Source organism: Trichechus manatus, unplaced genomic scaffold (genome assembly GCF_000243295.1).
Source record: "Trichechus manatus latirostris isolate Lorelei unplaced genomic scaffold, TriManLat1.0 scaffold00156, whole genome shotgun sequence".
Classification (NCBI taxonomy): domain Eukaryota; kingdom Metazoa; phylum Chordata; class Mammalia; order Sirenia; family Trichechidae; genus Trichechus; species Trichechus manatus.
In genome coordinates, this window is record NW_004444092.1 from 5,147,640 (window position 1) to 5,174,296 (window position 26,657).

The 26,657-nt window shown below is 36.6% G+C and overlaps 1 protein-coding gene across 1 annotated transcript in view; it reads right to left on the reverse strand.

Annotated features, from left to right (window-relative positions):
• Positions 1–26,657, reverse strand: part of PPP1R9A (protein phosphatase 1 regulatory subunit 9A) — a 342,802-nt gene that overhangs the window by 14,020 nt on the left and 302,125 nt on the right. Inside the window, exons 13-16 of the mRNA XM_004386139.2 lie at positions 14,687–14,844; positions 13,889–14,189; positions 1,112–1,199; positions 935–1,018 (exon numbers count right to left, since the gene is read on the reverse strand). Coding sequence (XP_004386196.1) covers positions 935–1,018; positions 1,112–1,199; positions 13,889–14,189; positions 14,687–14,844 — 631 coding nt within the window. The remainder of the gene's footprint in view (positions 1–934; positions 1,019–1,111; positions 1,200–13,888; positions 14,190–14,686; positions 14,845–26,657) is intronic.

Genomic DNA, 26,657 nt, shown 5'->3' on the forward strand with positions numbered 1-26,657 from the left:
GTAGGTACGATTATTACCCCCATTTTATATAGAAGAAAATGGAGGCATTGAGGGTTAAACAACTTGTCCAACATTAAACAGATGGCAAGAGGAAGAGCTATGATTCAAACCTAACAGTCTGACTCCAGAGCCTTATCCTTTGTCTCCCTATAAAAACCTAAGTTTAAAAATTACATAATCTCAGAATAAAACTGGGAAAACTTTACAACGTGCTACAGAAAGCTCACTTCTAGTAAAGTTTTTATTGAAAAGTAACCATAGTTATAAACCAAAAACCAAATTTGTTGCCGTCAAGTCTATTCTGACTCATCCAAAAAAGACAAACTCATTGCCGTTGACTCATAGCGACCCTGTAAGGACAGAGTAGGAACTGCCCCATAGGGTTTCCAAGGAGTGGCTAGTGGATTCCAACTGCTGACCTTTTGGTTAGTCGCCAAGCTCTTAACCACTACCCAACCAGGGCTCTTTCTGACTCACAGCAACGCTAAAATCAATTAAATAGGCAAAAGCAGCCAGGACAGTGGTCATTCTTATACTTATATGGAAAGGACAATCTTAAAAGACAACAAAGCAACTTAAACCACTAGGCCACCAGGGCTTCAAAAAGGGCATCTGCCTCCCCATCGGATGAAACCTGATACATGTCTAAAGTTTCACACAGAATATTTATGCTGTTCTTAGATAAAGATTTATAGAAACTGTTAATGTGATCATAATTCTGCAATCAAGGACCAACTGGTATGTTCAAGGCCAGATGTGTGCTATAATTGGAGAAGGAAAAATATAGCCTGATTGTGCAGTTTTTCTTTTATCTCAACTCTAGGTGTTTCACTTCAGCTCAAAAAAACTGACCATTGATTTTGGTTAACAGTAGAAGGGGATCAGAAAGTTTACGTGTAGAGATAAATCTATGTTCTTAATCACCCTCCCATACCTGCTACCTGGAGAAAACCTCCTGGCTTCTTTTTCCTTTTCTTTCCATTTCTTCCCCTTGTTGGAATTCCTTCGCAAAGGTGCCCTATAATGACAGCACACAGGAAGGGGAATTGAGAGTTTCTCCTTTAATTCCCCTTTAACAGAGGGCTTGTTTTTAATATCATGACATACTTACCCCAGATCCACAAACTTCTGCTTAATTTTTCCTCCTTGCATCACCAACGAACTGGATGCCTTTAGCGATCTGGGGCCTTTGGTATCATCTAGGATATACACATATATGGAAAAGATCAGTTATTATTGTTATTTCTTTCAAGACCCAATTATTTTCTGCTTTAAATTTTTTGTTGATACCATGTGTTTTCAGTAATGGAGGGCATGCTGAATCATTAAGTGTGTTTGAATTTTTGGTAGGTAATATGGTTTTTGTTTTATGTCTTATCCCACAAATCTAACCTCTGGAATCCAAAGATACATATGTGTACCCTTTGACACCCCAAATTCTACCCTCAGAGTCCAGAGGTACATATGTATACCAAATAAAATTTTTCAAAATTTGTGTTTTTCCTACTAAGAATTTAATGATTCAGCACTACCTCATACAACACCTTGTAAAAACAGCACATGCCCATTTTTTTCCATTTCAAACTGTTATATAGGGCCCTGCCTGCTGGAAGCACATACTGTCAGTGGTACAATAGCTCCCCAGTGAACCTCAGAGACTGGAAAAGTAGGTGGTAGCTATATATACTATGGGTCACAAAAGGGTTAAAGCTATGAATCAAAAGTCAGTGCATATCTGAATCTAAGGAGTTTGCCTAAATTTCTAACTATAAAAGGAAAACTAAAAAGGGCGTCTTTTTATAAGATGCAGGAAACAGCTATGTTGGGGAGTATTCAGTTAAGCCAGCAGAGGTCTTGTTGGGCCTAATGCTCCTCACAAAGAATTTTCACTTCAAACATACTGGAATGAGCAAGATAAGCAAGAATAAACACTATCAAATCATCCTTTGCATTCAAAGCAGGGATCAAAGTGACTTTTCGTCTATTCCTTCTTTGGCTACAGCTCTTTGCTTCAAATGCTCGGACTTGTCCTCCATGCCTTTGGTTGGTGCCTTCTAAAGCTTGCCTTTGGTTAATGCCTTCCGACGTTTCCCTCATAACTTCAAAGCCCAGTACTGAACGTCACCACTGAGAGTCTGGGACATTCTGAGAGAAAGTGAGAATAGAAGCGTTCCCTTTTGGTCTCCTTCTTTAACGGATTGTGGCCAGTCCTGGGACAGAGAAAGGCAGAATGTTGGGGAGACTCTTAAGCAGGAGATGAGTCATAAAACATTTGTATCTTGTGAAAGGTCCCTCTCAGAAGTCGGGTTGGAGCACAACTTGGCAGCCTCCCATGATGCAGAAGACGCCAAAATCTCTTCATTGTGTGGAGCTGACTGATCTCAGCCTCTTTGAGTTACCCTGGCACTCTAAAGGGTAGCAGCTGCTGGGGGATGGGGACACACGAAAGGATGCTAGAAAAACAATCAGAGCACAGGCTTTGGGAACAGAGTTCAACGTCAAATGTAGGAAGTAGATTCCAGCAGTGGCACTTACTCTACCTCAGCCATGGTAGGTAACTCCTAAGGCTATTCTTGGACTATTCAGACACTGTTTAGTTTTTTATTTCAGCATATCCAATTTCCTGAGATGATTAACTTGGTGTTTTAAATTTAATGTATATTTGCATATGAAACTACCCTTCCCTAATTGTCGGTGTCTGTCTGCCTTGTCTTTTTAAAACTGTTAAAAATTCCAGGAACTTTCTGGCATGGAGTGCAGAGAGAATAACAGTCCTGCTAAAAAAGTATTCAATTAACCTTGCAGGTCACTTTTGCTTATGATTTGTGTTATCTTCAGGAGAAGTTTCCAAACACACTTACATCCTTAAAAAACATGAAGTGTTCACACAATTGAACCACAGTTAAAGAGTCTAGGTTCATACCTCTAAAGCAACACAGGACACTGACAAATACTTCAAGCATCTTTAGCAATGAGCTTTTTATATTTTCAGTTATGGTAATGATACTCAGATTACAATAATCAATTCTTTGAAATGTACATAATGAAATGCAAGAGTCAGAAATATATCCATGTCAAAATTCACTTTTAGCTTCAAATATTTGTTATGTGTATTTGCATCATTACTCTGTAAGTAACTGAATTAAATAGCCTTAGATGTGGTACATAAACACACACACACACAAATCACAGACATGGCACAAATGCCTTCTAAGGTGATTCTGCCAATGGACATTTAAAAAAAAAAAAGCAAGACTTCAATTTTCTTAATAGGGACTGGAGAAAAAATAAAAAGTGCTGAATTCTTCCAGGTCAATTCTAAAGCAACTCTTAATGGCTAGGACTGCACACAGTTAAAAGGGAGATTGTCTAATTATTTTCTGAGTTAGAGATAGCGGGGATTTTTTTTTTTTAAACAAGTGGTAGGAAGACCAGATGAGACAATGTACATGGAAGCATTCTGTAACCTATTAGTATTACACTTATTTGGACATCTCAGGACAAAAACCTGACTTTGTCAATAATAGAGCCTGCTGCTAGGCAACCTCCCATCATTTTCTCACACATTTACCAATTGTTTCCAAGGAACACTTGAATGAATGCTACCAAAAGGCTGAAGAGGCAAGATTAAGTAATAATTCACTTCCCCATTTTAAACCAATCAAATACATCATTAATGTATATCAGAACTTCTATTCTGCATTAAAACCAACATTGGCTTGGTATGCTTTCAACAAGAGAGAAAGAAATGTGACATGCTTTTATTGTTTGCTTGTTTTGTTAGCTTTATGTAAGATTTCCATTAGGCTTTTCGGAATCTCTCCAATACCACGTTCACGAGCAATTACAAGCCTGGGCCCCCAGGTTGGGTGGCTCAGTTTTAAGCCTTGGCAACCTGGTTTTTATTTTCAATGGTTATAAATGATCTTCTGACAGCTAAATCTTTCTTTTCATGGTCTTCTTAAACTCTCTGCAGTAAGACTCTTTACTACCTCCTCTTCCTGGAATTGGAAAAAAAAAAAAAAAAAAAAAAACATTGCCATTGAGTCAATTCCAACTCAATTCCAAGCCCTTAACCACTGCACCACCAGGGCTCCCTTCCTTTAATTAGGGACTCCTAAATCTGTTTCCCAGCCCTGGTGTTTCTCTTGAGCCCACCACCCTCCCCCCCGCTTTTTTAAATGAGTTAATCATCTTTCCTCATAATGTTTCTGATGTCCTATTTCAGATAATGCTAAGACATTCTCGCTGAAGCCAGAAATCCTTTCATTAGTTTTGACTCTCGTTTTCTTCCACCTACATCTAGTCAACTTACTTTCCAAGGGCTCTTGTATCATTCTTTCCTGTCATTGTCTATTGCCGCTCCTTAGAGGTTGTCATCTCACAATGAGACCACTGTCACTGTTTCCTAACTCATCTTTGTCATAGCTAGTGCCTTTTCCTTTTCATTCCTCTGTGCAAACATTTTGTGGTTTCCTAGTATTATAAGAAGGTATCTAAGACATTTAAATTCTAGAGCTATAGACTTAACCTACCGGTTCCATTCTACATATAATCACTCTACTCTACATAAACAAACTGCTTCAGCCAGGCTAGGACAGCCCTGATCCTTTAAATTCATCTTATGTATGCCTGTCTTGGTTAATGCCATCGCCCTGCCAGATATGCCCTTCTTAACCATCCTTTTTTGTCTGTCTGTTTCCTAGTCCTTCATTGGTTACTCTAATTCTCCTTCTTTGTCAAGTTTCATTTATCAACCTCAGCTGGATGTAATCTCTTCCTCATTTGAGCAGTGGTATAATTTACTATGTATTGATAGTATATAGTAACATGTTAATAATGAATATAACATATTAAGAAGAAATGCATCCTGTAAAGTTTTCAAAATGCCAGGTTCTACTTATCAGGATACTAATTCAACAAATATTTTTGAAGGCATGCTCTGCGTCAGACAATGTGCTAATCACACATAAAGTCAGAGTAATAATCCGTGGTAATCTTGAGTAGAAAACTGAGTGATTAATTTACTCTACTTAAACATGTCTGAACAGGGCCCCACTGCTATGTGAGTCTAGAGACCAAAACTTTAGTATTAGGCTTCTCAAAGAATAGGCATCCGGAAAATATTTTCATGCCCTCTACAGCTATCAACCTTTTTTTTACAAATGTCTGGAAATTATCATCTTTTTACTTCCTCTAATTTTAATGGAAATGCAGTTACATGTTTATCTTTCACCCCAAAATAATGGACTCTATCTCAGTTTCCTCTGAGGCCCCTCAAGTATGAGAACAAAGTGATGGTTTGTGAATATGGCATTGAAGCACCATAGAAAGCACCCAACTCCAATTAGAGTAACCAGAGTATAAGCCTCAGGACTGCAATCAAACACATCTATAATTTAATCACCTTTGTAGTAACTTGATAGACTAAAAGTAATGGCATATTATTAAAAAAAAATTCTAGATAAATGACAACTGATGACTAAGACATTCGCACAGTTTATCCAGCAATGACGAGTGGAAGGAAACACACTTCTAGACCAGGGGTTGACAAACTTTTTCTATAAAGGGCCAGACAGTAAATATTTTAGGCTTGTGGGCCATATGTTCACTGTCACAACTACTCAACTCGGCCATTGCAGCATGAAAGTAGACAATACGTAACTGAATGAACATGGCTATGTTCCAGTAAGACTCTATTTACAAGAACAGATAGAGGGCCAAATTTGGTTTGATGATTCCTGTTCTAGAAGACATGCATTGATTATTTTAAGAGACATACTTATTAATTTATCCAAGAAATTTATTGAACATCTATTATATACTCTTTATTGTTCTTCATTGGGGACCAGAATGTGAAAATGAATAACATGAATGAGAAAATCTTGGCTCCCACTTGACAATTAGCTCACTTACCATACACAACGTAATACAGGCAGAAGCAACAGGGTGAAAAGTTCTGTGGGATCACAGAAAAGAGAATAATTCACTCTGCCTGGGAATGGAGTGTGTATGGCCAAGGCTTCACTAAAAGGGGTGAGATTTAAGCTGGATTTGATGAAGGGTCAGGATCTTCCTAGAGTGGTGTGGTAAGCATGGACATGAGATCCTGTGAGTATCACTAAACCCCGAGCCATTTTCTTTACTCATGAGCCAATGAGTCAAAAGAACCCCACATATAAATACACAAACACAGAGGGAAATCAGGTTAACCCTACCTAACCTCCACAAATGACACAACCTTGCTTGCTGCAAGTGAAGAGGACTGATGAAGATCAAAGACTACAGCCTTCAGAATGGATTACACCTTAACATAAAGAAAATAAAAATCTTCATAACTGGACAAATAAGCAACAACATGATCAACAGAGAAAGGATTGAATTTGTCAAGGATTTCATTTTACTTGGATTCAGGATCAATGCCCATGGAAGCAGCAGTCAAGACATCAAATGACTTACTGTATTGGACACGTCTGCTGCAAAAAACCTTTCAAGTGTTAAAAAGCAAAGATGTCACCTTGAGGACTAAGGTATGCCTGACCCAAGCCATGGAATTTTCAATTGCCTCATATGCATGTGAAAGCTGGATAACGAATAAGGAAGACTGAAGAAGAGGGATGCATTTGAATTATGGTGTTGGCAAAGAATCTTGAATACACCATGGACTGCTAGAATAATGAACAAGGTTGTCATGAAGAAGTACAGTCAGAGTTCCCTTGGAGGCAATGATGGCAAGACATTGTCTCACATATTTTGGGCATGTTATCAGGAGGGACCAGTCCCTGGAGAAGGAAGGACATCATGCGTGGTAAGGTGAAGGGTCAGCAAAAAAGGAAGACCCTCAATAAGACAGATTGATAGACTGGCTGCACCAGTGGGCTCAAATGTAGCAATGACTGTGAGGATGGCACAGGACTGGGCAGTGTTTCGTTTTGTTGTACGCAGGGTAACTATGAGTTGGAACTGATTCAATGGCACCTAACAATAACAACCATCTTTGTGCTGTCTTAACAAAGGAATCATGAGATTTCTCTAAAGTTTGAAGGCTACTGAGGTCCATTTCTTGGGAAAAGGGTAGGGAAAGTCCTTGAGGGGCATGAGGGAGACAGGAGAGCTGTAGTAATGGTGGTACTGCAGTTAAATGGGGCAATTCCACAATAAGCTCAGTCTAATGAAAATGTTCCATATACACATCCAGTTAACTTTATTCTAATTTTATGCTCACTGAGACACTTTCTGACTGATGAACCTACCAACCAGGAGAGAGAGAACTGAACAAATGAATGATGTTTGTTATTATGTCAACTGTATTTCCCAAAGTGGATCAGGAAATTAATATTCTGTCTCCCTGGTTGACATCTTTCAAGGTGCAACAAAACTTGACAGTAGAAGGCAAGAAAATATAGGGCCTTCCAGTTGTTGATGGTGTTGGTCATGGGGTGCCAGGGAGGCGAGCCCTGTCACCAAACAACAAAAAACAAAACAAGCAAACAAAAAATGACAACAAAGAAAGACATATAGGGTAACAGTCACAGATACAGAGACTTGAGTCTGCAAACTCTTTGAGAACAGGGATGGAATCTTGTTTATCATTGACTATTCAGCCTTTAGCACAATCATGACACAGAGAAGGTGTTCAATAATTATTTGTTGAATGAATACATGAATGAATTTCAGTATCAAATGAACATGGAAAGAATAGAAAACTCTTCAAGGCTGGAAACTTTTATCAAGGGAAGGAAAGAATGTGAGGCTTTGGTACTGTTTTCATCTAGTCACAGTTAGTACCTAATAATGGTCATCATACTAGTAACTATTTATAAAGGCTCAATTACCTGCTTCTGGCATGTTATCCAAAAGGATGATCAACCCAAGAAAACTGAAAATGGAAAAGCCCAAGTACTTGATCTCTGGAGAAGAAATGATCTATTCGCTATCTTGCTCCTGCCTACTACTCCGGGAAGAGGATGGAATTCTCATATTTTACTGCTACGTTACTTGTAAAGGACTGCAGAGTACATTTTATATCCACGTACTACTTCTCCAATATGAGAGGAAAACATCTGCTGACTCCAAAGAATCATAAGTAAATTAGAAGCAAGAGGCACAGGGAAATAAATCTGGACAAGAGTTATCTGCTTTTAGAAATCTTTGGGTCAGATTTCATGTGTGAGTGACCCACTCTCTGACTGTAATGTAGTTTTTGTCAGTTGGTCAGTCATGTCGGATAAACACAAACAGTGGGCCACAAAGTATTAATCGCAGTATATGTTTCTGTTGTTTTGCCTTCTTAAGGACCAATCAGGTCTATAAATATTTTTTGGAAGAGATGACAGAGGGCTTCCCACAAATACATTGCTACAAAAGTGCTATTATAACCCACAATTTATATTTGATGAGAGTTTTTGAAGCTTTTAATTCTTTTTAAAGTAGGCCAGAATCACAGGGCAGATCTTTCACCAACTTGACAACCACTTTTGATTAATTAGCAGGTCTGACATTTATTCTCTTGCCTCCACTGATACCTTATATCCCCCAAGCACTTAATTTTCACCTTAAAACTACTTCTAGAAGGACTGTGCTCAGGACTAGTCTGTGGAAAATAATTTTAGCAATTAACAGGCACAGGAAAGGAGACCAAGTAGAAAATATCAGGACAAATCTATGATGTTTACCAAGAGTTACAAAACAGTTTGAGCAACCACAGTCAACTGTACTTCTATGATCACAATGTATTTGTCGATCAATTAGAATTTTGGATCTGGTAGAGATAAATGAGTACGGATTTTCAAAAATGCAGGGATGTGCATTCACACCTGCCATACATGAGTGTGTCCTATGTCACAGCTGGCACTGGTTGTTGGAATTCTTTAAAAGTTTTGGCCATCTGGTGGGTATCTAATTTAAATTATCATTTCTCTGATTATTAATGAGGGTGATCATCTTTTCATGTAAGTAATTTGAATCTTCTCCTCAACAAATTATTATTGCCTTTGCCTATTTTTTACTTTTATTTTTAATTATATTCTTGGAGCTATTTGTGAATTATAGAGACATAGTCACAATGAAGTTTGTGTATAGGATCCTTTCATGTTTTTACTGACTACTAAAATCAAGAGTATTTATAAAATAGGCATAGAATATAAAGAAAAAAACAGTGACACAAACACCCATTTGTCAGCCCCCTGCTGCAGCTCATACTATAAGTATGTCCCAGCTTGTTCTCATTCCCCCAATTAATTTACTTTATCATTCTCATTCTTAACTTCAAAATTTTACACTGGTATCTCTAAGCACTCTTATTTTGTTTGTGTCTTATCTTTACATAAATAGAATCATACACATCTTTTGCAATTTGCTTTTTCCTCTCCATGCCATATTCCAGAGATTCACCATTGTTATGTTTCAGCACAACTTATTCACTTACATATGGAACAGATTTATTATATGAATATACTACAATTCATTTATCCATTCTGCTGGTGAGGATATTTGGGTTGTTTCCAGGTTTTGCTATTGTACAACAGAGCTGCTAGGAATACTCTTGTACATGATTCTTGGTGGACATGGACAGGATGTCTCTTGGATATATAAACAAGTGAAGACTTGCTGGGTGATAGAGTATGTACATCTTCAATTTTGTTAGGTAATGATTTCCAAAGTGCTTCTGCCAATTTACACTTCTACCAGCAGATTACTAGATTTCTGGTTGTTTCACATATTCACCAGCACTTGGTAAGGTCAGACTTTAATTTTTTTTTGCAATCTGACAGGTGTAAAATAGTACCTCATCTGGTTTAATTTCACACTTCCCTGATTACTAACAGGGTTGAACACCTTGTCATAAATGTTCTGACCATTTGGATTTCCTGTTTTGTGAGGTGCCTGTTTAAGGCATGACACTTTTCTCTTGTGTTTCTTTTCTTGATTTATTGGAGCTATTTACATAACCTAGATACTAATCCTTTGTCAGTTTCATGTGCCGTAAATATTTCTCCAAGTTTGTGGGTTTCTCCATTGTGTCTTTTGAGAAATGGAAGTTCTTCACTTTAATATAATTTGACTCACCAATTATCAATCTTTTCCTTTATGGTTTATGCTTTTTGATCCTTGTTTAAGAAATCCTTTCCTACCCTGAGTAAAAAAAAATTATCCTATATAATCTTCTAAAAGTTTTATAGTTTTGTCTCTTACAGTTAAATCTTACTTTGAGTTGATGTCTTTGCATAGTGTGAGGTATGGGGTGGGGAATCTAATAAAATTTTTTAAAAATATGGATACTCATTTTTCCCAGAATAATTTATTAAAAACATTATTCTTTCTTCATTGATCTACCCATGCAGCTATCATAAATCAAGTTTCCCCATATAAATGGATCTGTTTCCAAGCTCTCTATTCCATTGCAGTGAATCTCTAAATCAGTTTAGAGAGAAAAGACGTTTCTTTTTGCCGCTCAATTAAAAAAGAATAAAAGATTAAAGAATTTTATGGTAAACATCCATATATCCACCCTCTAGATTCTACAATATCCATTTTACTACATTTGCTTTATCACAGTCATCCCTCTCACCATCCATTAATCCATTCATTTTTAAATGTATTTCAAAGGAGGTTGCTGACATGTCACCCTTACAGACATCAAGCTATTGATTATATGTATTTCTTTTATACCTGGCACTTTATTTTCTAGATTAAAAAAAAAAAAAAAAAAACCCGTTGCCATTGAGTTGATTCCGACACATAGTGACCCTACAGAACAGAGTATATGTGCCCCATAGGGTTTCCAAGGAGGGGCTGGTGGATTCGAACTGCCAGCCTTCTGGTTAGCAGCCGAACTCTTAACCACTACACCACCAGGGTTTCCATATTCTAGATAAACAATCATATAATCCTCAAATAAAGATACTTCTGTCTCCTGTTCCAAAATTTAGACTATTTAATTATCTTTCTGAAATTAGAAAATTCTCAAAATCAGTGTTAAAAATAGTGATGATAGTGGGCATTCATGTCTTATTCTCATGTTTGTGGAACTGGCTTTAGTATTCATCATTTAATATGATGTTTTGGGTTGGTCTCTGGTAAAAAATTTATCATATTTACATACCTTCCCTCTAATCCTATTTTTAGTTAACCAGGTTTTACTGTAAGGGTCTGAGGAATTATATCAAATGTCTTTTAACTTCTATTAATATAATAATATAGCACTTGACATTTTCTTTTTTGATATGACTATATTGCTAGATTTTCTAATGTGGCACCTTATAGTATCACATTTCTAGAATCAACCCAACCTGCTTATGGAGGATTCAATTTACTAACATCATATTTAAAATAAATGATTTAAAATAAATCAATATGCATGAGAGGTTTCCTTTTGTACAATCTTTATTAGTTTATAATACTGTAGCTACAAAAAATAAATTAGAAACGTTCTACCTGAAGTAATTTACATAAAATACCAGTTGCCGTGAAGTTGATTCCAAATTCATGATAACCTCGTGTTTCAGAGTAGAACTATGTTTCATAGGGTTTTCAATGGCTGTGATCTTTTGGAAATAGACTGCCAGGCTTTTCTTTCAAGGGGCCTCTGGGTGGATTCAACCTGCCAACCTTTCAGTTACTGGTTGAACACTTAACTATCTGTGCCACCCAGTTAAATAAACAAAACAGCCTGTGAGTCAGAATCAACTTGATGACAGTGGGTTTGTTTTGGGGGGTTTGGTATCTACTTTTACAGGTTAGATAGCATTCAGGTAGAAAACCACCTGGGCCCGGTGCTTTTAAAAATGGAAACTACTAAAATACTTTTCAGATTTCTATGATTTTAGACTTGTCCAGGTTTTCTTCTTAGGTCTATTTAAATACTTTATATTTTGGTAGGAAATCTTCCATTTCCTATAGATTTTTCAAATCTTCTGTCATAGAGTTTGCATACTATCTTTAAAACAATTCTTTAAATACATATATCTCCTTTCTTATTTCTAATGCTGCATTTTTTTGTTTTCTCTATTTTTTTCTTATCCCATCCTTCCAAGGGGCTACTTTTTACCTGGAATAATTTACATACTTCTACTGTGGATTTTTCGGGGGGAGAAGGCAAAGACCAGGTTTTTAGTTTCAAATAAAACTTCATTAATCTCAGTTTATATCTTTACTATCCTCTCATTTCTATTTTCTTTTTTTGGTTGTTATTCTTTTCCTATTATTTTGAATACTTACTCTTTTTCAGTATTTTATTTTTAATAATAAAAACATTTAAATTTATAAATTTAAGTTTTTAAATTTATAAAGTTTCCTTTGAGTACAATGTACTCTAATTCATTTTTTGGAAATCTAGTCCATAGAAATAAAAGTGCTATATATAAGAACATAAGCAGAGGGATGTTTGCTATATCATTTTCCATAGTAGTAAGCGAACAAACAAACAAAAATGTATACAGGCTGAATGCTCATCAATTCTGTTATGATTGCCTAAGTTATAGTACAGGCTCACTACAGAATATTATCTTGCTATTTAAATCTGTGTCATGGATTGAACTGTGTCCCCCAAAAATATGTGTCAACTTGGTTAGGCCACAATTCCCAGTACTGTGTGGTTGCCCTCCATTTTGTGATTGTAATTTTATGTTAAAGAGGATTAGGGTGGGACTGTAACATCCTTACTAAGGTCACATCCTTGATCCAACGTAAAGGTGGTTTCCCTGGAGTGTGGCCTGCACCACCTTTTATCTTACAAGAGATAAAAGGACAGGGAAGCAAGGAGAGAGTGGGGACCTCATACCACCAAGAAAGAAGCACCTGGAGCAAAGCGTGTCCTTTGGACCCGGGGTTCCTGTATGGAGAAGCTCCTAGTCCAGGGGAAGACTGATGACAAGGACCTTCCTCTAGAGCCGACAGAAAGAGAAAGCATTCCCCTGGAGATGGCGCCCTGAATTTGGACTTCTAGCCTACTAGACTGTGAGAAAATAAATTTCTCTTTGTTAAAGCCATCCACTTGTGGTATTTCTGTTATAGCAGCACTAGATAACTAACACAATCTGTATATCTTGCTCTGGAGAAATGTTTATAAAATATTATTATGTTTATAACAAAGTGGAAGAGTAATGTGATTAGTAGGATTCCAGTTTAAAAAATACATATCGAAACACATACACACCAAAATAGATTTTTGTTTTTGTATATGTGTATGTTTTTATGTATAATACATATATGAAAGTCAGTATAACCAAACCTACTTGGTTATTTTAAAGGAACAGATTTGATGTGCTAGGAGGAAAATAAACCTATTGTTTATATATATCCTCACTGCTTGACTTGTTTAAATATGAATTTATTACTTCTATAAATTAAAACATACAATTAAAAGGACAAAGATCTATTACAATGCTATGGAACTTCTGGTATTAATTTGAGGAACTGATTTGTAAATTTTATTGACTAACCTCCATACATAACCTTTATCATAACTTTTTTATCAGGTTCTTTGCAATATAAATCATTATTGTGAAAATTTCTTTTAGATAAAAATCAAATAATGGGTTAAGACCTACACTGTTTTGATCTTCATATTCTTTTTCTTCCTCTTCTTCTGTATGACTGTGTTAGTGTTTATTGAAACTCTGGGTTGTTATCCTATGAAATTTCTAGAAGGCCCACTGAAAAATTCCCTTCAATAGTAAACTTGTGGAGACCTGAAGAGATAAAAATACTAACCAAATAGGAAAAAATTACAAAAAAAAGGGAGAAGGGAGTTCTCCTATTCCGTAACTAAGTATTAGTTGTGAGAACACAAAGGACTTATGATTAAGTCCATTTTTATACTGCACAAACCAAGGTGTTAGTGAAGTTAGTCAAAACAAAAGCAAAACAACAAAATAATCAACAATACCTTTTTCTTGTAATATTTTCTTGGCGGTGGCTTGATGGTGGCAAGAAGATTCCTCCATATTGTGATCAGATTTTGAAGGAGAGGAGAGTGAACTATCTCCCCAAGTAGAGGAGAAAGGTCCCCTTTCTGGGTGCAGTTGTCTTTCTTGAAATTCAGGTGTGTGGTCAGACGAGGAGGATGCTCTGCTAGCCATTGGGGTGAGGGGCAGAGCACCCGAATCTGATTCTGGAGAAGAAGATCTCAAACCCTTGGGCAGAAGTGATTTGGTAATATGCATGTGGTTATAGAAACTGTTTGAAGGCTGTGGGTATAAGAGATTATAAAGGAGGTTATGCTACTGAGTATTAATTCCAATCACTTTGAAATAACACCAACCTTTTGTTAGTGAATGCCCCTGAAAACCAATTTTTGTTGGTTTACAGATGAGAATGAATAGTTTACAACAATTGACCATATTACCATTGTAGCTAACACAGATACCTAAGACATATAATTTCCTGTAAATTCATTATTTCCCACTAGGTAAAACCAACAGTTGAATATCAAAAGCACCATCATGAAATACAACAATATGGATAATGCTCTTGGTTAGTTCATTGAATGAGTAGAGAAAACCATTTCAACTGCAACAATATACCAAGTTGAGTAATAATTCAGGAAAACAAAGAAGTGAACTATTCCAGTTATTTCCAACTAGGGCATGGAATCTGGTTGCAGAAAAATCATTGTTATCAATACACTGTAGGAACAATGATACAGCACAACATAGCAAGTCAGAAAATGGTCAAGGGTGCTCACCTTTCTCTCTAGACTGTCCTCCCCATCTGTGGAACTGACACTGTCATAGAGTCTTGTCCTGGAGGGCCTCTGACGTTTGTTCTTCACAGAGAGCTGGGCCCGAGTTTTCAGTGCCTTTGAATCCAGGCGCTCTGTCTCTGGGACGGCTTCATTCAAGTCTAAGAAAAGAATATTGCAAAATAATTAGTGAGAGAAACCTCTGGAGAGGATTGACAAAGAGACCACAAACACTGATAATAAAATCTCAAGATTATCAGTGATACCAGGCAAGAAACAGGTGACAACCATGACAGCCTATCTGACATGCCATAGGTAACAAAGGAAGCAGTACGATTTTGGATAAAATGTACAAAGCTGAAAGGAAGAAACCAACACTAAAGATAACCAAGGCAACAACAAAAATCCAACATCCAAAGGTAAAAGAGCATAAAATCTTACCTACAACATAAGTACAAAAAGCACTGACTTGTATTTGCTTATTCATGTGTATGCATGTTTGAGTGTTTGAAGAACAAAGATATAAGGGGAAGATATATTCAAGTTGGGAGATCTTAGAAACCAAGGACAAAAACCTACAGAAGTCAGTTTGCAAGGTCAAATGTCGGCAACATAAGGTGACCATCGGCATAAATATTACTCCATTTAATTTTTTTCTAAAGCAAAATAAGCTATAAAGACTGCACCATTTTGGTGTTAGTTTTTTTTTTTTTTTTTTTTTTTACCTAAAACAAAGTTTCTGAAAATCTAGCTTCTTTGAACCCTCTAGAAAGACCACTGAAGAACTAACCTCAATAGCAAATTTAAGGCAGCCAAGGAGATAAAAACACCAAACAAGGTCAGATTACCAAAGCAAACAAACACAAGTACTTAATTAGCAGTATTATGGATGGGGTAGGATAAGCATTTCCTTTTCTTTCATTAACTTCTAAGTTTATATTCAACATTACTTCTATGTTCTTCTGTCTGTCTCATTTGTTTTCCTGGATACCTTCTCTCCTCACCTGAAATTACCCTGATTCTCCATAGGAAAATGTTACATCTTTAAATGAAAACTCTCAAAGAGAAGAAAAAAGAGTAAAGTGGAACACAAAAAAGATGAACTAGTAAAGGCTAAAGGGAGAGCCCAATGTGAAGCCTATTTTATCTTTCAATGTGGCAGCCATTAGATGAAATCATCTTCTTCAAGGAATTAATAATTAAATGCTTCTCAATTTAAATTATTAAAAATTAAGCAAATAACTGAACCGCAGATTTTTTTTTTAAATAATATTTTACTGTGTTTTTGGTGAAGGTTTTACACAGCAAGTTAGGTTTCCATTTGACAGTTTCTACACAAATTGTTCAGTGACATTAATTATTTTTCACAACTTGAGAGCAACTGTTGACCTTTTGGTCTCATACAGATTTTTTTTTTTAAGTAGAAGCACTGTTCTTATGGGTGATATCCTTCATTTTGTGTGTCATTCTGTTATTTCACTAAAAGGTGATCTCAGGATAGTTTTGGTTCAAGGCTTAAAGACTGTCTCAGGACAACAGTCTCAAGGAGTCCTCTGGTCTCAAGTGTTAGTCTGGCTTTTTAAGAATTTGAGTTTTATTCTACATTTTTCTCCCATTCTATTCAGAGCATCTATTGTGACCCTAGTCAGAATGGTCAGAAGTGGTAGCTGGGTACCAACTAGCTCTTCTGGTCTCAGGGTAGATGAGGCCCTGGCTCATGTAGGCTATCAGCCTTGTGGATTTGTTTCTTCTCTTAGATTTTGGTTACCTTCTTACTCTTTTGCTCCTGATGAGTTGAGATCAATAGTTGTATCTCAGATGGCTGCTCACAAGCTTTTAAGACCCCAGATGCTACTCACTTCACTAGGATGCAGAATATGAACTTTGTGAATTATATTATGCTAATTGACTGAGTTGTCCCATGAGACTATAGTTCTAAGGTTTCAAACTTAGAAAACTAATCTCAGAAGGTGTTTGGTTATATCTGAGGAGTATCTGTAGTTGTGTCTTCAGCGAATATATGTGCCTGCAGGCACATATCTGTATTTACACACATATATGTAAATACTTCTATCTGTTGTCACATATGTATACATCTGTACCATATAACTACATGCCTACACTCATCCATTTGTGATCATACACTCGTGTTTTGGTCTTTGTTGGAGTTGCTGCCATCCTATATATGTCAAATTCTTTAGTACAGGCATCTTTTTCTCTTGAGCACTTCTCAGTGACATCATTTACTTTGGTTATCCTGTGCTCACTACCCCTACATTTGGTGTCACTTTTCCCATTACCAAAAATAACAAGTATCAATGATCTAAAGTGTGCTTTCCCCTCCCCCACCACTTCTTCTTGGTAACCACCAATGAACATTAGTCTCTTTACATATATCTATTCTTGTTTGTTTATAAAAAAGGGATTATATTAATATTTGCTCTTACATGCATGACTTACTTCACTTAGCATTATGCACTTCAGGTCCATCCATGTTATAATATGTTTTGCGGGCTCATTATTCATTACTGTTCTTTATGGTTGCATAGTTTTCCACTGTATGTATGTACCACATTTTGCTTATCCATTCATCTGTTTACAGACACTTCAGTTGTTTCCATTTTTTGCTATTGTGACTAAAGCTGCAATGAACACAGGTGTGCATATGTCTGTTTGTGTCACTACTTTTAGGTCTCCAGCAGCCCTGGTGGTGAAGTCGTTAAGAGCTCAGGCTGCTAACCAAAAGGTCAGCAGTTCAAATTCACCAGCCGTTCCTTGGAAATCCTATGGGGCAGTTCTACTCTGTTGTATAGGGTTGCTGTGAGTTGGACTTGACTCGACAGCACACAACAACAACAGGGTAAATACCTAAGAGTGGGATTGCTGGATCATATCGTAGTTCTATTTCTAGTTTTTTGAGGAAGCACCATACCGTTTTCCATAGTGGTTGTACCATTTTACAGTCCCACCAGCAATGGATAAGGATTCAAACTCCCCACATCCTCGTCAATATCTGTTATCTTTTTTTTTTTTTTTCTAATCAGTGTCATTTTAGCTGGGGTGAGATGGCATCTCCTTATAGTTTTGATTTGCATCTCTCTAGGGGTTAATTAATGATCATGAGCATCTTTTCATGTGTTTGTTGGCTGCTTGGATGTCCTCTTTGGCAAAGGATTTATGTCCTTTGCCCAGTTTATAATTGGGTTGTCTTTTTGTTGTTGAGTTGCTGAGGTTTTCTATAAATCCTAGAGATTATCATATTTTTATGCAAATAATGCACACCTTCTACATTTGTTTGCCAACCGCGCCCTCCCCATGAGGTATTTTTGTAAGCACCGCTACGCCAAATATTTTTTAAACATCTTATTGTGCTTTAGGTGAAAGTTTATATAGCTAATTAATTTTCCAATCAATGATTTTTACACAAATTGTTTTGTGACATTGGTTGCAATTCCCGCAATATGTCAGCACTCTCCTCATTTCCTCCCTCGGTTCTGTGTTTCTATTAGTATGGCTTCCCTGTCCCTGTCGTCTCATCTTTGGTTTGGGGCATATATTGCCCTTTTCATCTTGTATAGTCGACTTTTCTAAGAAGCACATTCTTCTCAGATATTATTGTTTACTTTACAGTCCCATCTATTAGTAGGCTGAAAGGTGGCCTCCAGGAGTGTCTATAGTTTCAAGTTAGAAGGTTGTTTTAGGGCACTCAGGGGTTCCTCCAGTCTCTTTCAGACCAGAAAGTCTGGTCTTTTTTTTTTAATTTGAATTTTGTTCTGTATTTTTTTACCCATTTTATTACAGGACCTTCTATTGTGATCCCAGTCAGAGTGGTCAGCAGTGGCAGCTGGGCTCCATCTAGTCCTTCTGGTCTCAGGTTAGAGGAGGCTGTGGTTCATGTGGTCCATTAACCCTTTGGACTAATTGCTTACTTGAGTCTTGGGTTTTCTTTGTTCTCCTTTATTCCAGGCAGGAAGAGAACAACAGTTGCTTCTTAGATGATTGTTTGCAAGCTTTTAAAACCCCAGATGCTACTCACCAGGCTAAGATGTAGAATATTATCTTTATGAACTGTGTTTTGTCAATTGACCTAGATGTCTCCCAAGACTATGGTCCTTAGCCTTCATGTCTAGTATTCACTCCTGACATCTAAGTAGTTTCTGTAATTGTGCCTCTATATGCTCTATTATATATATACCTGCAGCATTTACAAATATGTATATAGAAATATCTACAACCATACCTATATACGTACATAGGTGTACTCCCATATGACCCCCTCATTATTTAGCATACATATCAACTATGCATCTACTCCCAAATTATTATTACTGTTGTTGCAGGATTTTATGTTACAGCATTTACTGTGGTTGCCCTTTATTCTTGCATAACTCTCAGTGTCTTCCTTTGCCTTGGTCATGTTGTACTGACTTCCTCCATATTGTATATTGTCTTGCCAGAACGAACTCTTGTCTACTATCTAGTAAAGTGATTCTCCCTCCCTGCCTCCCTGGTAACCATCAAAGAATGTTCCTTGCTGTGTGCAAACCTATTCTTGACTTTTTATAATTGTGGTCTCATACAATATTTGTCCTTTTGTGACTGACTTATTTCACTCAGCATAACGTCCTCAGATTCATCCATGTCATGAGATGTTTCATGGATTTCTCATTATTCTTTATCGTTGTGTAGTATTCTACTGTATGTATCATATTTTATCTACTCATCCACTGATAGGCATTTAGCTTGTTTCCACCTTTTTGCTATTGTGAACAGTGCTGCAATGAACATGGGTGTGCATTTTACATCTATTCGTGTTACGGCTCTTATTTCTCTTGGATATACACCCAGAAGTGGGACTGCTGGATCATATGATAATTCCATTTTTAGCTTTTTAAGAAAGTGTCATGAGGTTTTCCATAATGGTTGTACCATTTTAAATTTAAATCAGCAGTGTATAAGAGTTCCAATCTCACCACAATCTTACCAGCATTTGTGATTTTCTGATTTTTGATCAATGCCATTATTGTCGGGGTGAGGTGAAATCTCATTGTAGTTTTGATCTTTTTATGTTTTTACAGACTACTAAAATTAAGAGTATTTATAAAATAGTTGTAGAGTATAAAGGAAAAACAAAGTGACACAAACACCCATCTGCCATCCCCCTGCCACAGTTCATACCTATAAGTGTATCCCAGCTTGCCGTCATTCCTCCAAGTAATTTACTTCATCATTCCAATTCTTAACTTCAGAATTTTACCTTTATATCCCTAAGCAATCTCTTATTTTGTTTGTGTCTTGTCTTTACATAAATAATGGCTAGTGATCGTGAGCATCTCTTCATGTGTTTGTTAGCTGCCTGAACGTTTTCTTTGGTGAAGTGGTTTGTTCATGTCCTTTGCTCATTTTTTTATTGGATTGTCTTTCTGCTGTTGAGGTGTTGAAGTTCTCTATATATTTTAGAGATTAGATCCTTGTTAGATATGCCATAGCCAAACTTTTTTTCCCTGTCTGCAGGTTCTCTTTCTATTCTTTTGGTGATGTCTTTTGATGAGCATAAGTGTTTAATTTTTAGGAGATCCCAGCTACTTAGTTTATCTTCTGGTGTTTGTGCAGGTTTAGTTCTGTTTGGTATACTATTCATGCTGTATATTAGGGCCACTAGTGTTATCTCTATTTTTTCTTCCACGTTGTTATAGAGTGCTTACAAAAGTACCTTATGGAGGGAGGGTGCAGTTGGCAGACAAACTTAGAAGGCATGCATTATTTGTGTAAAAATATGGTAGACCCTTATTGGATACATCATTTCTGAAGATTTCTTCCCAGTCTGTAGGTTGTTTTTTACTCTTGATAAAGTCTGAAGAGTCTGATCTATTTTGAGTTAATTTTTGGGTACGGTATGAGGTATGGGTCCTGTTTCATTTTTCTGCAAGTGGGTATCCAGTTTTGGCAGCATCATCTATTAAAGAGACTGTTTCTGCCCCATTGAATGGACTTTGGCCCTTGTCGAAAACCAGTCCATAGGTGGCTGGGATTTACTTGTGACTTCTTAATTCTATTCCACTGATTTATGTATCTATCATTGAACCAATATCAGGCTGTTTTGATTATAATCGTTGTATAGTATCTTTTGATACTGGGGAGTTTGAGGCCTCCTGCTTTGTTCTTCAATATTACTTTGGCTATTTGGGGTTTCTTTCTTTTCCACTTGAAGTTGGTCATCAGTTTTTCCATTTCAGTAAAGGATGTTGTTGGGATTTGCATCGGGATTGCACTGTATCTGTAGATCACTTTAGGGAGAAGTGACATTTTCACTACATTAAGTCTTTTAATCCATAAGCCTGACCCAAGTCATGATATTTTCAATTGCCTCATACACATGCAAAATCTGGACAATGAAAAAGGAAGACCAAAGAAGAATTATGAATTATGGTGTTGGTATATCGAATATATCACGGACTTCCAGAAGAATGAACAAGTCTGTCTTGGAAGAAGTACTGCCAGAGCACTCCTAAGAAGAATTAATTCCCTTGGATTATGGTGCTGGTGAAGAATACTGAACATATCACGGACTTCCAGAAGAATGAACAAGTCTGTCTTGGAAGAAGTACTGCCAGAGCACTCCTTGGAAGCAAGGATGGCAAGACTTTGTCTCATGTACTTTGGACATGTTATCAGGAAGACCCAGTCCCTAGAAAGGACATCATGTTTGGTAAGGCAGAGAGAGGGTCAGTGAAAAAGAGGAAGACCCTCAGCAGGACAGACTGAAACAGTGGCTGCAACAATGGGCTCAAACATAGCAATGATTGTGAGGATGGCGCAGGACTGGGCAGTGTTTCATTCTGTTGTACACAGGGTCACTATGAGTTGGAACCGACTCAATGACACCTAACAACAACAATCCATGAGCACAGAATGTCTTTCCACTCATGTAGGTTTCTTTTAGTCTCTTTTAGTATGTAAGTCTTTCATGTCCTTGGTTAGGGTAACTCCTAGGTATTTTATCATTTGGGGGGCTATTGTAAATGGTATTGTTTTCTTGATTTTTTCTTTTTTTTTGTGGGGACTGCTCTTTGTTAGTGTAAAGAAACCCAACTGATTTTTGTGTGTTGATTTTGTACCCTGCAACGTTGCTGAATTCTTCTATTAGTTTCAGTAGTTTTCTTGTGGAATCTTTAGGGTCTTCTATGTATAGAATTATGTCATCTGCCAATAGAGATAGTTTTACTTCTTCCTTTATGATTTGGATATCTTTTATTTCTCTTTCTTGCCTCACCACTCTGACTAGGACTTCCAGTACAATACTGAACAAATGTGGTGATAATGGGTATCCTTGTCTTGTTCTCATTCTCAAAGGGAAGGCTCTCAGTCTTTCTCCATTGAGTATAACGTTGGTTGTTGGTTTTGCATATATGCCCTTAATTATATTGAGAAATTTCTGTTCTATTCCTATTTTTCTCAGGGTTTTAATCAGGAAAAGGTATTGAATTTTATCAAATGCCTTTTCTGTATCAACTGATACGATCATGTGGTTCTTATTCTTTATTTATGTAGTGGATTACGTTGATTTTCTAATGTTGAACCACCCTTGTATAGTCCCGGTGTGAATCTCACTTGATTGTGGTGTACAATCTCTTTGATATATTGCTGAATTCTATTGACTAGAATTTTGTTGAGAATTTTTTGCATCTATGTTCAAGTGGGATATTGGTCTGAAATTTTGTTTTTTGTGTGATGTCTCTGCCTGGATTAGGTATCAGGGTTATGCTGGCTTCATAGAAAGAGTTAAGGAATATTCCTTTCTCTTCTATGTTTTTGAAGAGTTTGAGTAGAATTGGTGTCAACTCTTCTCTGAATGTGTGGTAGAATTCCCCAGTGTAGCCATCTGGTCCTGGGCTTTTTTTGTTGACAGTTTTTTGATGCAGAACGTTAATATGTACTATATTAACGGAATACAAAATTTCTTATAATATCATTATCTCAGACAATTTCTTTTCACAACATTATTCTGAAGGTATGCTCTAAAATATGTCACACTGTAAAACCAAAACAAGGAAGCACCTCAGATTGTGCATCTCCTGGTTACAAAACCTACCACTTGACATACAGTTCTAACAAATAAAACATATTTTTCCCCCAGGAGATATATCCATCGAATGACAGTATTTACAGAAAGTTCTAACTATCATCTCCTATACTTGCAAAAAGAATGAATATTCAGAAAAGTCAGACAATTCAGGTACATATAAAAGACAACTAGATATTTTCTAATTAGTACTCTATTTTTTACACGTCAATGGAGAAAAAATAATCTCTTTGATCACTTTAATTTCCTCCTTTCAGTAAAATCTAAATTTGCAGCTGCCTGTTAAGAATTCATTAGTTGTGATTATTGGGAGAAAGTAAACCTTACAAGCACCTGGTTACTTATAAAACATTGGAAACACAACATAGGTAAAGAAATAATATAATTAGAAATTCTGTAGTACTTGTATGTTTTATATCTTATCTATTTCATACTTGGATTGCACCCTCTAGAATAAGAGGCACTGCCACATACCTCTTCTTATTTGTTCCTCACAACAAACAACAGTCAAGTATGGCTTTCCTTTCCTGAAGCTCTGGGAGCTTGAGTAACTTGTCCTCACCTAACATGCAGCTGAGGAGTTGACATGAATATTTGAGTTTTCTGACTCCCAGATTTTGCTACTATTGAAAAAAGTTATCATCATAAGATTTCAATGCTGCTAGAGTTTACTGTCTTAGGTTATAAAATCATATATAGATGTGACTAGTCGAAGAAATTCACTTCTCCAATAGGCTACATATACATCATTCATCTTTCATATATGTGATAAAAAAACAAAAAAACCTGTGGCCGTCAAGTCGATTCCAACTCATAGCAACCCTATAGAGAACTTTAAACAAAGGAAGACATATTGAATACCACAGAACAAATTACTACCAAAGACATTGTGAGTAACATCCCACTTAGGACTATTAGTCAGAGGAGAGGTTAGTAGATAGAAGGAAAATGTGTATCTTGCAAGACTTATGCTGCTGGGTCACAATAAGGGTGATCTATTTAACCATCACAGGTCACCTTTTCCCATCATATCATATATGAATCAGAATAGTACAACTCAAAAGAACTTCAGGGATTCGATCTTATTTCTCAGATGAGAGGACTGAGGCTCAAAGAAGGTTACTAATTGTGTACAAATTTATATCACATAGTTAATCTGCAGAAGAGCCTGGATAGAGCTTAGTCTTCAGAAGCCTATGCTTATTCCAGAAGGTCACTCTCAAGTCGGAAAGTAAACTTTACAATCTTCTGCCTTCTTCAAATTCTCTTTTTAGTTTTTACGTTCCAAACTAAAATACAAGACAGGAGCTAACTTACCAAAATTCCCAGAAGCATACAGCATCAGAAATTAAAAACAAAACAAACAAAAAACTGAAGGGTTTTATTTGGCTTTTTATTTATCCAATGAATAAAATTCTTACATAAAAAAAATTAGCTGTCAGTTTTGCGGATGACATTGTGGCAGAAGAAATTCAACTGGCTGAATGCTGCTGAGTGATGTGCTGCTACAGGCAAAGGCTTAGGTGGCCATGTTCTCTCATTGTCATTCATTCCTTACAAAGATCTTAATAATATGACACCGCTCTTATAAACCCAAGGCCCCAGGTTCTTCCTGTACTCCGTCTCTCCAACGCATTGTGTTATTTTGACCATAAGGGTGAGAGAAAAATTTCCTTTTCCTCCTCTGCTTTCCTCTCTATTCTTTCTTTCAGACTCTCCTATCTCTGTCTCAAACGCAGCTAGAAATACAAAAGAAGAGGAGATTCAAGTGGATCAATAAATATTGACTGACATACACAGAAAATATATAAAGTACCTGACAATATGGTAGTTTTGAGTGGATGGGACTCAGCCTCACTACACCTGTATTTTAACACTAGTTTCAATACTGCTTCAAATTGGATCCTTTAAAAGAATTTAATGGATTCGATTACGAGTTTAGCAGCTGTTACAAAAAATGCTCTGTGAAATTAGGATGTTATATATCATATTACACAGAGGCCAGTTCCCCACAGTAATGGTGTGAGTCACTTTGTTTTTTCACTAGATTGACGTTATTTTTGACGTAAATGGAAGGCTGCCACAGATCAGATATAGGCAGCAAGGGAACTGGGGGAATGGAGTGGCATAACAATGGGTCCACTCTACATTTTTATGTGCATTATTCCTCCCAAATCAGTGGGACATGAAACAGTCACACCTCTTACTATCACTCTGCCTTGCGCCTGCTATTATCCTCTGAAATGCTAAGCATAATGAGGCATTAAGTGGCATTTTTTAACTTGAACTGTATCTGCATTATCATTCACAGTCACTGAAAGTTCATAAAAGACAGGCCCATTGGGGTTTGGGCTGATAAATATCACACTCAGGAGGTCGGTTTGTGCATCTCAGAGAGGCAGTGTAAAACAGTCACCAAAGAGTTGATCTGGAGTTAGTCTTCTTCGAATAGAATCCAGAACAAGTGGCTCTGCCAATAAATAGGGCAATTTACTTAACCTCTCTGTCCCTCAGGATCCTCAACTGAAAAACATGCATGATAATAACATAGTAATATCTGCATTTTCATGAGGAATAAATGCATTAATGGATATAAAAGTACTCAGAAGAGTGACTGGTACATAAAAAGCAGTCAACAAATGTTTTTATTTACGGAAAGGTCAGCAAGACATTCTTAAGTGACTAAAGCAAATTGCAGAACATTTATTTTAAAAATTTTTTAAAGTAATAATGTAAAATATATTCCTAATAGTAAAATTATGCATATAATTACATAGGAAAAAGAACTGGAAAGGTACACTTCATACTGACAATGGTAGTAACCTGTAATGAAAGTATTAGGAGATTTTAGTCAAAGTGTACTTTACGTTATTTGTCATTTTAAACTTTTTTTGTAGTATTTTGTATTATGTATTTTTTTGCATTTATACATATATATATAAATGTATAGTTAACATTAATTTGAAAAGAGACAAAAACACACATTCAGCACATTTTCTTTTAGTAGCATCTTAATTCCATCCTAATCCGATTACCTGTGGTGTTTGAGGACTCAGTATTCCCAGATGTTGATAATGACCCAGGGAACTCTGTCAAAATGTCTATGTGACCATCAGTCCTCCTCACATGAGAAGCCTGCTCTTTCATTACATCTATAGTGATTGTTTGCCTACCTTGCTATTTTACTAGCTGTCAGATAATTCAGTCTAAATGGTTTAGATTCTAGTTACTACTTGTTTTAGTCTTATATGAGAAAGATCTATTACAGTTTCTCCTTCTAAAGCACTTTGAATCAACCAGATGTAGTAATCTTAGACCGGAAGTTACTGAACATTAGCTCAGTTTATGATATCACTTTGTTTAGGAACCCACTCATGGGCAACTCTTACCCTGAACTCTAATAATTGGTTTCTTTATTAGCCACCTAAAAGCTGAAAATTCTGTAGCCTAAATAGTGTTTATAAAATTCTTCAGGTAGCTGATTTCTTACTATTTCAGAGCCAGTAAAAGGTTATTGCTATCTTCCAATCTTTTAATTGCCTGAGTACTGCTGTACTAATTATACATTTCATTTATCAATCTTTGAAAGAATTTCAAGGAATTCTTTTTTACCTCTCATTATAAATAAGAAGAATTGACACCTCTGAATTGCGATGCTGGTGAAGAATACTGAATATACCATGGACTGCTAAACGAACAAATCTGTCTTGGAAGAAGCACAGCTAAAATGCTCCTTAGAAGCAAGGATGGCGACACTATGTCTCACGTACTTTGAACATGTTATCAGGAGGGATCAGTCCCTGAAGAAGGACATCGTGCTTGGTAAAGTAGAGGGTCAGCGAAAAAGAGGAAGACCCTCAATAAGATGGAATGACACGGTGGCTGCAACAA